The 10,270-nt window shown below is 45.2% G+C and overlaps 3 protein-coding genes across 3 annotated transcripts in view; 2 read left to right on the top strand and 1 right to left on the bottom strand.

Moving 5' to 3' along the window:
• T265_08642 (hypothetical protein) overlaps window positions 1-3,946 on the top strand; it is a gene marked incomplete at both ends in the record, with an annotated part of 22,467 nt that extends 18,521 nt beyond the window's left edge. The window contains 3 exons of the mRNA XM_009174508.1: window positions 759-845; window positions 1,142-1,239; window positions 3,771-3,946. Coding sequence (XP_009172772.1) covers window positions 759-845; window positions 1,142-1,239; window positions 3,771-3,849 — 264 coding nt within the window. The remainder of the gene's footprint in view (window positions 1-758; window positions 846-1,141; window positions 1,240-3,770) is intronic.
• Window positions 3,947-6,108: 2,162 nt separating this feature from the next.
• T265_08640 (hypothetical protein) overlaps window positions 6,109-10,270 on the bottom strand; it is a gene marked incomplete at both ends in the record, with an annotated part of 14,937 nt that continues 10,775 nt past the window's right edge. The window contains 2 exons of the mRNA XM_009174506.1: window positions 6,109-7,411; window positions 8,609-8,971. Of these exons, the coding sequence (XP_009172770.1) occupies window positions 6,398-7,411; window positions 8,609-8,971 (1,377 nt within the window). The remainder of the gene's footprint in view (window positions 7,412-8,608; window positions 8,972-10,270) is intronic.
• Window positions 9,317-10,270, top strand: part of T265_08641 (hypothetical protein) — a gene marked incomplete at both ends in the record, with an annotated part of 2,335 nt that continues 1,381 nt past the window's right edge. The window contains one exon of the mRNA XM_009174507.1: window positions 9,317-9,474. Coding sequence (XP_009172771.1) covers window positions 9,317-9,474 — 158 coding nt within the window. The remainder of the gene's footprint in view (window positions 9,475-10,270) is intronic.

The following is a 10,270-nucleotide window of genomic DNA, read 5'->3' as shown; positions in this document are numbered from 1 at the left end:
AGTTTATCTTATGAAAGTGTCTTTCGGCAGATAAAGTCAATGGTCGCTTGTCCTAGTCCCTACAACGCATGTTTTGGCTGCGAATTCGCGTTCTTGGTTTACAATCAACATTTAAACCAATTTAAACCTCAAAGGCAAGATGCCAGTTCGTGTATTCCTCTCCTGCTGTTCAGCGGAATATGTTGGGCGCACGACACGACAATTCAGCAGGAGACTACATGAGCATCTCTCTTGCCGGAATACCACTAGACTCAATGGCTCGGTCAAAAGCCCGATTGCGTCACATTATTAAGACTGGTCACGTGAACAGCTCAGAGGAGATATTTGACACCATAGATTACCTCAGATTGTTAGTATCGATCCGACAGTATCGCTTGACTGCAGCCAAAGCAGTCACGGTGTGACTGCGAAATCCCGTACTATGTTGTCAGAATGATTCGTATGAACTCTGAGTCTGTCGTGGTTATGTGACACGAATTAATCAATCCAATCGTCGGATGCCCCTTTATACCACCTTGCATCCTCCAGTAAGATGAGACTCGAGTTTCAGTTGTGTTTACGCTTTTTGGCATAAAAAAACAATCTTAGCTATTTGTTTTATTATTTACACCTATTTTAAATATTACTTTCCTGACGAAGAGATTCCAGGATCAGTAATGTTCATCACTCTGTGTTCTCCCTAAAATGACGAGAATAGTCCCGTCTCTTGAATTTTGCAATAGGGCCTCACTTCGTTGACTATCATTTGTTTACTATAGCCGATCTCCAAAGCTATTGTCACAATCGCCTGTGGTCTTTCACAAGCAAGAGAAATGCAGGACTTCTTCCTGGACATCGTGGAGAAAGTGAGTTGCCTTTCGCTGCATGGTTCTAAGGTTCTAGCCGTCCATGTATTTCCAAAACGTTGGGTTGGGTCAAAAACGGCCAGTTTTAGGTGTTTGTTCGACCTGGATTCGTATTTATCAACTGGATTGTGTAGTATTGCAACTGTTGCACTGAAACAGCTTTTTGCATGTGAACTGTGCTTACATGGAAGAACTTCAAGTGTGGATTTTCATCTGGCTTAGTTCGGAACCATATCCCCACTAAAAACAACAACACCTTACCACCTCAAACCCTGTTTGGATTTACCTTTGTGTAGATTGTTGAACTCATGCGTGGTTTGAGGTGGTCTACACGAGACGTGAGGCTTTTCTTTGAGGCTTACGCAACAACCGCCACGCTTCTTCCTCTTGCCAAGTAAGTGGGTTCGTTTCACCGTTAGCATACCTACTCAGGTAATTTGGGGACCTTTCTAACTTCTTAACAAAAGTTTCGCAGTCTGTGTCTTGTTTCTAATTTCCTCATTATCGGTCCGAGAAACCTGACAGTTTTTCGGACTTCATGATTTTCTACAGATTATTTGGCAGCTACACACTCTTAACAGGCGACAAATGTGCTACCAAGGTAGGTGCTAACGCATCGAGAGGTAAAGTACGAATGCAAATAGAATAAGGGAGGTACAATGAGGAGCTTTGCGTGTGCTAGTTGTAACTGTAACTACGGAGCCGTCATGTTTCCTTTGTTGGCGAAGTAAGCGATTATTTCGAACATTCTAACCAGTCTAGATCCTGACCTACCAACAATGCGTCTCCAACAGTACACCAAGTGCATTTGGTGCCTCTCAGGCAAATGTCCAAAAGACACCCTTTGCAGAGGTCCCAATTTATGTTTCACACTGACAAACACTGGCCCGCCCATTGGCTGAGATTTAATCTACAAATTTTCATTGGCGGTTGTACAGATTTCAAAGAAAAAGCTATTGACTGTGTTGTCTGTCGCTACTGAAGATGAAAATGCTCACAAGATCCAGTCGGCCCAGGAGAAAATATCTGTATTTTGTAGCGGAGCATGCATACACCGTATGGTTCCACCTGGAATGGTGGTTTATATGAAATAACCTGCATTGCTCGTGTGCTGCTGTTGCATCGCTCTCGAATAACAGTTTCACAACTAAGAAGGTCGAATTACAATACGTCGTGAAGAATATCATCGATTACGAGGTTGAAGAGTAACTGGGAGGTGGGATGGTCCCGCCGCACTTCACTGGGGTAGCAAAGGCGTGGGTGTGCTGTTCACCCTAAATGCCCTCTAGGTTTGTTGACTCGTACTCAATCATCCCATTTGTAAGCAAGTATTTTCGTGAAACTATTCGGTGACTGAGTCAAACGCCGCTCTTTTACTCGGTCGCGTAATGATTGTTGATCTGCGATGCCTGTGGTCACGTTTTAACAAGCGAAGGGCAAGGACTTGATCAAGGTATCTGTGATCTGTGCAGAAAGCAAACTGTCCCTGTCGGAATATATTTTGCTTGATAGACAACCTGCTGAGGCGTCTGGGCATTCAACACCAGAGTTATTTACAATCTAGCTGTGGATCAGGCATCTGTTGATCCATAACCAATTGACGCACCCGAGCTACTATTATTTCGGTATATTCACCACACGTTAAGTGAATCGCAACGCTTGTTGTATCGAACGGACGTTACATGGGACATAAGCGCTTGTCACAGAGAAACAACAAGAAGAGTGGATTGAAGAAGTTATCCAGATCGATTGGAGTTTTGCCACCATCGTATTCATCTTCAAAAAGGACGCACATTGGGGGAAAATTGTTGCCAGTTGCACCGATCCTGCTAAAAACTGATCCTTAGGCTGTTGTCCATTCTCGTGATGCAGTCTGAGAAGAGAAAGTGGGGTTCCGCCCTTGCATGGGGATGTGTTGACCAGGGAAAATCTTACCGCCATCATCCTATTCCCATATTCCCTGCCACCAGTTGTGTCTCTTACTCAACCTACCCCGACGCACTATGGGAATGCCCGGGAGATACATCAACATCTGTAGGACGCTCCATGCGCACACGTCAGGATAAGTCAAAGTCTGGACAGTCGTCAGTTACTTTGAACATCCTTTCCAATCTGATTTTCACCATCCATAGCATCTTAAGTGAACTCATAAACGCTTTATTCTGGGAAGGTTTCGATATGATCCCGGGTACCAAACCGCGAGAATCAGAGTATGCGGACGATGTCTTGTTAGTCTGTGCTACTGCTCAGGTCACTGTGTCCTGGACAGCCTGGAGGTTTCTCTCTGGAATTTCGGAATGAGTTTCGTGTCCCGCAAATGCGGAGTATTGTAATTCGGCTGACATTACTTTGTCTCGCATGTGAATATAAATGGCAACGCCTTGGAAGTAGTTAAAAAGAATTAGTTGCTTGGGAAGTTGTTTTAACATCAGTGGTGATGAGACGACAAACCGAACAACGATATAAAAAACTGTTCCTCATCTGAAAAATCAATGATCAGCTTTGTTTTCCCCTGACTGTGCTCCAGATGTAGACACCCCGATTGGGCCGTTGTGGTGGCTGTCTTTCGCCGCAATTTCTGCCGTTGGTCACTGCTGCGTAGGGGAGTTGAGGGTGGTGTGAGCATAGACTTCACTCAGCAGGTTTTCTTTTTTGGGCCACATAAACTAGACATCCACGCGCGTCAAGTCAACCATTTATACCGGACCACGTGGTTTATGTTAGTGATGCAGTGTGTCACAAAGACACCACCAGGTTTGGTACCGAACGACAATACGTTCTTGTGAGTAGTGTCTTACGTCTAAACAACGCCGGCCATTGTTTTTATGGGGTTTATGTAGCACCATATTGCAGACATCTAGCTATCAACATTTTTTCTACTATCAGTGCGATTTCTTGTCAACGGTAGTCATTGTTAACTTTCAGATCCGTGTCTTTCAAACCCATTTGGACCCGCTTCATTGTACCTTTCGCAAGCTGCGTTGAACAGTTACATCACGAATGAATCAATCAAATGATACAAGCACGAACTAGTCACTGATTCGTTCCCATTTGTCGTTCCTTCTTTTTGTAAATTGATATGATCAAACAGAAGTTTTTGCTTGTTCCATCTAACGCCCAATCCACCGACCACATGATGTGTTTATCCCACAGTAGCTCGCTTATTAGAATAAGCGTCAGGGCATCAAGCGGTGATAAGTACTTTTCAGAACGCTTTTCGGTTACTTAGAGGAGCCAATGGTAACTCGTTTGATCAGATTCGGGCAGCTTTTAAGCATAAGAATTAAGTAGAGCAATAACTCCTGGTCCCATGGTGAAAAACGTGGTGCAGCTGTTCCCAAATGTTAAATTTCACATCGTTCACTGCATCTTAGGCTTCCTGGACGAAGGAAGTTGATAACCTTTTCTGCAGTGCTAGTTTGAAGTGACTCAAACCCCTGGAATCAATTTGCTTTGACAGATGGCCAGGTTCCACGAACGAACAGTTCCCGCGGGTATAGTAATCTTTATGACAGCTGAAAAGCTCTGGAGACTGACACAGTTCTTTTAACCGTATTTTTGAATCACTTAAGGATACATGAACTTTTGCGTAGATGGACTTTGTGGCCTGAGGCACCGCACGCCAGTCACTAAGATCACGCAGCCTTTGTCCACTACTCACTATGGACACAAAAGTCAACAAGAGGAACCACACCTCGTTGCTGAACAAAATCTTATCCGAGAACTTATTGGGGGGAGGCCGCAATTTTGTTCGACACCCCCCATAAAATAAGGGCGCACCAACAAACGTAATTAAGGATGCCAATAGAACCGGTTGATAATTTTTGTAATGAGAAAATCGGACGGTGCTCGTGCCGCAATTTCTTTCGGTGATACCCTCTCCAAACCACGGGCTTTCAACCTGGAATATGCAGACGACATTCTTTCCATTTTTCGGGAAAGAAGCAGCAACCATTACTTGAAAGGCTGACCGAGGTCATCTAGTCCTTCGGCACGTGCTTTATGGTCAAAGTTGTGCTGCAGAACGCATAGTCTTTGAACGCGACTCCGAGAAGTGAAAGAGTGACGAAGTAAAAGCACGAATCTCGAAGGCTATTGTACGGCTGCGAGACAGTCATTTCGGGCGAAGGGTCTGAGAAAGCCTCATGTCTTTGCCCACTAATGTCTCAGCGGTGCCTGCTCGCGTAGTGCACCAATCTGACGTGACGATACCTCCGCAAACCATTGTGGTTTCCATGTTCATGTCGAAAACAGATTGTCGCTGGCTTTTTCCTGTTAGCTGCGACGATTGCCCACTGAAGCTGATAGTAAGTCGGACAGGCGCTGACATTTCCGCGTCAGTGTCATCTTCCGTCCATAAACTTTTGATCACTATGCCAGACCGGTATCCGCATGGTTATTCTTGAACAAGAGCTGTCCGCCCATCTATCAGCTGACGGTACCAATCGTAGCAACACTTCACCTGGCAGCTCACAGTTATCCTCAACTAGCACCGCTTCATTTATCCGGTTTGAAGACAGGCAGAGGTGCACTAGCCATAACTTACGGCCAACTGGTGCGTCACGGTAAGTCATCGCACACACATTCGTTTAGTCGATCGTGTCCAACCCATCAACCAAATCAGCGTCCTCGCATGAAAGTTTGCGTAAAACCCTGTGACTGGGTAGCTCACTGAACGAAATGCCTTCCACCCATTTCTGCTGTCTTGCAAATCGCCCTTTGTTGTGCTAACAAGAGGGATCCAAACAAGTCCACCTAGGTGGAACAAATTTCCCAAAATATTTTGGATGCGCAAATTTTTCCTTCTCGTTCCTGACTTATTGACCGTATATTCCAAAATAACTTTCGAAGTAAAGGGTTTTGTAGTAACTGACACTGAGACCTCAAGTGCAATATCCCTTTCAGTGTTTGCGCATCCCTCTAACGTTGAACAAAAGATAAAGATACGTAGTCAACCGCCAGTGCAACTAATTGGAGAATGGTGAAGCCATGTTGACACAATGCGGTCTCCCCAAGCGATATGGTCTAGTCCCAAATTTTTCTATCAAGGCCTGTGCCTCTTAAGAAGAGCGCAATTCCGGCCGCTCTCAGGAAAACAGTGACCAATGTTGGAAAACCGCAACCGCCCCAGTACTTGACTTGGATGGGACATACTTGTTTGCATGTGGTACCGTCGAGACGTCCCCCTATTGTTTACTGGGAAAAAACGGACTGAAAAGAACTAAATAAATACACTAAGACAAGTAACACAGTAAAATCACGGCAAGTATTGAGAGGAATACCCTCGCATACATATACTGTGTAGAGTGGTTCGCTTTGCATGCAAACCAAACTACTAAAATATGAAACAACCGTGAGTGGAATATGTACAGAAAAGCTGCAAACCAAAGTTATCAACAGTAAAGTATGAGCAAAGAACAAAGTAAAAGTCACAACGAGAACATTCACAGCATAACTGGAAACATATGATTGTCAGGAGTGAAAGCAAAACACGGGTCGGCTCATGCTGCTGCCTGGGGGAGGGGATTACCGGATAACATACTGCAAGCATGTCATGACAGATGACCACAGCCTTCGATCGACCACGACACACCAGTCGCAACTTGCGTGGTAGGTAACAGGTGCGAGTTGCAAGTGGACGTAGACGAAAAAGTTAATTTACCGAAAGTCGGGTGACAATTCGTTGGGGGTGTGCCGCTCGACAATGGAGAGAAGGTAGGCGTTGTGGGTCCTAAGGAGTTGTTGGGTTTCACCGATGTTTGATTATTCATTGGATGTGAGTGAGAGTGTGTGTGAGGACGTACATTAGGAGCATATTTTTTAACCGATGACTTGGCTCGTACCGTTGTACGAACACATGAACCATTCGGATTAGAATAATCAGAATACCTAGGGAAATTCGCTGTTTGTTTATGCTGCTTACTTATTTTTACTTCCTCCTCACCCGCGCTGTCATTCGGGTGTTCCGAGGACGGAGATGAAGTAAGGTAGTCCTTCAAAGAACCTAAGCTACTGGTACTGTTACTAGTGCTGAGGGATTTCGTTTTCCGAAAAGGGCGAGTAGATGTCGTGTAGAGTGAGACAGATGCCTGTGTCGAGATCCAAGTGGACAAACGGTTGGACCTGCGATGACCGAGTGGGGGGCGAGGCAAGCACAGTTCGGATTCCTTCTCTAAGGGTGACGAAGACAGCTCAGGCGTTTTAGTTAGCTCGGTAAGCGCCATATTATGTCGTTTCTCTTTTAGTTGCGTATGCTTTTCGGTGACTGGTTTACACTGGGATCGTTTACGAACAACGACGAATGCATCATCTATTCGGGGAATATCTATGGCTAGTTTCCGCTTCATAGCTCGTCGTAGCATACCGTGTGGTTGGGCGCTGTATGCCCGATACCCAGTGAGGTAGTCGACAATGCGAACATCCCGAAGACGACACCGAGTGCCTTGCTCTTTATCCAGCACATCGAAAGCCCTGGATAATCCGGACGTAAACGCACCATGCGTACACTGTTGGCCACCAGCGCTGTCCACTGTACCTTCGCCAGCGAACAGTAAGCGGGGGTTGTCCTGGAAGTAAAGGAGGACAGGTGAACGAGAATCTAACTCAACCGTGAATGTGTCTGTTTGGTGGAGGGAACAAAAGCAATTGATACCTCTAATTGGTAATTGAACCATCCATTGTCCAAATCAACTAATCCAAACAGCTCCCTTTTTACCCAACAGAAGAGTTTATTGGTAACAGAATAGGGAAGCCGCAACAACAGAATATGAAACTGAAGTGCTCAAATTCAACCAATCGGTTCGAAATTCGACGAGCAAGGTAAGTAGGCGAATCACATCGCTCAAGCGTGACCACATTTACTTGTTCAAACGTTTTTGCCGGTGGAGTAGTGGTAACTCGCATCGCATTTCACATGTCCGGAATACAAATCCCAGCACGGTCAAGGATATGCACCACCGACGAGCTCTAATAAGATGAAAACATGTCCAGTGTCCCCAGCCCCTTTTGACGTGGACTCTCAAGAACAACTTCGCTAGGACAGAAGGACTGTCAAACGAGTGATCTGAACTCAAACTCTACGACATCTACCACCAAGTAGGAGAATCGTCACAACTATAGCGGGTGCTGCTCTGGTCTCAAAAGCACAGCAATAGTCCTGGAACGCAACCGAATAAGCAATCGGCTCCCAAACGCAGGCACATGTAGCTGTCAACCTTGACCCCCCTAATACTGTTATAGACACTTCAAATCTCCGGGAAATGCCGGGCTACTCTAATGCAACTGCTTCACCACACAACAGTAACTGACCCAGTACGGCCTAAAGGGAGGAAAGGTTCGTCAATGGGCCGACCGACAATTTGGTTCATTTAAGAAATTCCATAACATGCTTCAATGTATTTAGACCAGTTCTAGAACATCGCAGTGACGTAAAAATTGCCATTTGTCACCTACGCATGTATTCAGACAAAAGTCCAAGTCAAGCTTCCGATTCTGTTTCCAAAGGCTTCCCAAAGCAAACCTGCTGTGAATAGGATGAGTTCACTCATTCCTGCAGGAAGGTGTTGGAAGTTCAACACAAACTTGCAGTCACCATCTACGACTCCAAGAATCAAATAAGAGCTTGGGTCTTCAGCTACATCTTAACAGCTGCTTTCTAGTGGACCGCAACTGATTACGCCAGGCTACTGACGAAACTATCCTAAATAAACGGTATTCACGATAAATCCTACGCAGCTTCAACCTCCAGATGTGCAATTACTCACGGGAGAAGGAAGACTACTAGCGTAGGCGTGTCGATCAGCGTCACCACTTCCCACTTCGCCAGCAGTGTACGCTCCCAAACTGAATGGGTCTTCCGACCATCGCGTCACCACAGTGAACAGTGGATTTGGTAAAGGACATTGAGTAGGATACATGCCCGATAATAGGTCCAGAATTTCTTTAACGACGGCTTCATCCGGTCTGTTGAGAAGTCGCAGTTTTGATCCACCCCAGAGGTGCGCTACGAGCACACCCGATTGACCGAAGTAGTCGCAATTGAGAATGTGCAGACGCGCTCCAGGACACACAAGCTGAGGAGCAGTTCGGTCCCAAAAGACGTCAGAAGGATGAAACCGAAGCACGACCTGTCGAAGTGAGAAAATCCAAGTAGAGTTACTGCGGCTGTTGCGGTACACGAAAAAACATGAAGCTCTAGGTTTGTGGGTCAGAACCTTGCTCTTTTCTCAGAGTAAACAATGCCACATAGAAAAGAATGGTATTAATTCAGGAAATACAGTGTTTCCGCTGTGGTAAGAAGATACATTGGGCAAGTGTTACTCGTGCTCTCCCCGGTCATTCTAACAATGAGCAGCCAATAAACACCTTTTGCCAGCATTGTTTACTTCGTTTTCCGATCGTTATTCAACTCTACCAACTTTGTTTTATCTGAACATCAAGGAGATTAGAATGTTAACACTCGAACTCAATCAATGGATTGTTACAATTTCAATCGTACGTGCCAGTTTCCCACTCCAGAAATTATATTACGCAGTACTCTTACAAACCATGAAGACTGCTCGCAACTTTCCCAGCCTATCGCCAATGCCATTCAGTCCCAGATCCTCCATTCACCAGAAGCCTCCATTAAGTAAGGATGGAAGCGGCTTACTTTCAACGCGCTTGTTTAGACTGTTCATCTCGGTGCACAGCAGTAAAAAAAGTGGGTTGGTGAATATGGTAAACAAATGCAAGCAATCATCATCGACAGCACATGTGTTCAACACTACTTATTTGTAATGGGTGCGTTTACTGGTTAGCAGCTTACAGTTTCCAACTAACAGTGATCCGGAAAAAAGATTGGCCATACTTAAAATTCCTTCTGCTTGATGATTTGCGGCGGTTGATTTTTGGCGATATGATCAAATGAAGTCGCACTATCGGGGCTATTCATTCACCATCAGTTCCGAACTGATAACCTTCGTAACATCAATCGTTGTGTTCGCTTACGTTCTATGAATCACTCGTTAACTCCTCTCCTATCCAACCAAAAATGATACTATCTTGTTCCAATGGGAACAAACGGTTATTCTTCTACAGTGGTCTCCCTGAGAATATGAAAAATCATTCGCTCTGAGAGTTCCGCCTCTATGGGGGGCAGTCTAACCGTCATCACGGTGCTGCCAATCGAGTGCCCGGTTAAACTGTGTCAACAATACTATGCATTGGATTGGACATGTAACATGAGTGCGCCATACGAAGCAGCTGCGCTCTACATTCCTTCCAGGTTATACACACCACCCAAGTCTCCCACTCGATGTTCTGCTATACATTGCTGGAATTCCATCGAGATCATCATCATCATCATCAACGACAGCAAAATCAGTGTTGCCACTGATGCTTCACTGCCGTACAACCATAAGGTTTGTCTAGTTATATATATATAT

This window comes from Opisthorchis viverrini, assembly GCF_000715545.1.
Source record: "Opisthorchis viverrini unplaced genomic scaffold opera_v5_233, whole genome shotgun sequence".
In the NCBI taxonomy this organism is placed as follows: domain Eukaryota; kingdom Metazoa; phylum Platyhelminthes; class Trematoda; order Opisthorchiida; family Opisthorchiidae; genus Opisthorchis; species Opisthorchis viverrini.
This window is presented reverse-complemented; position numbering and strand designations above follow the sequence as displayed.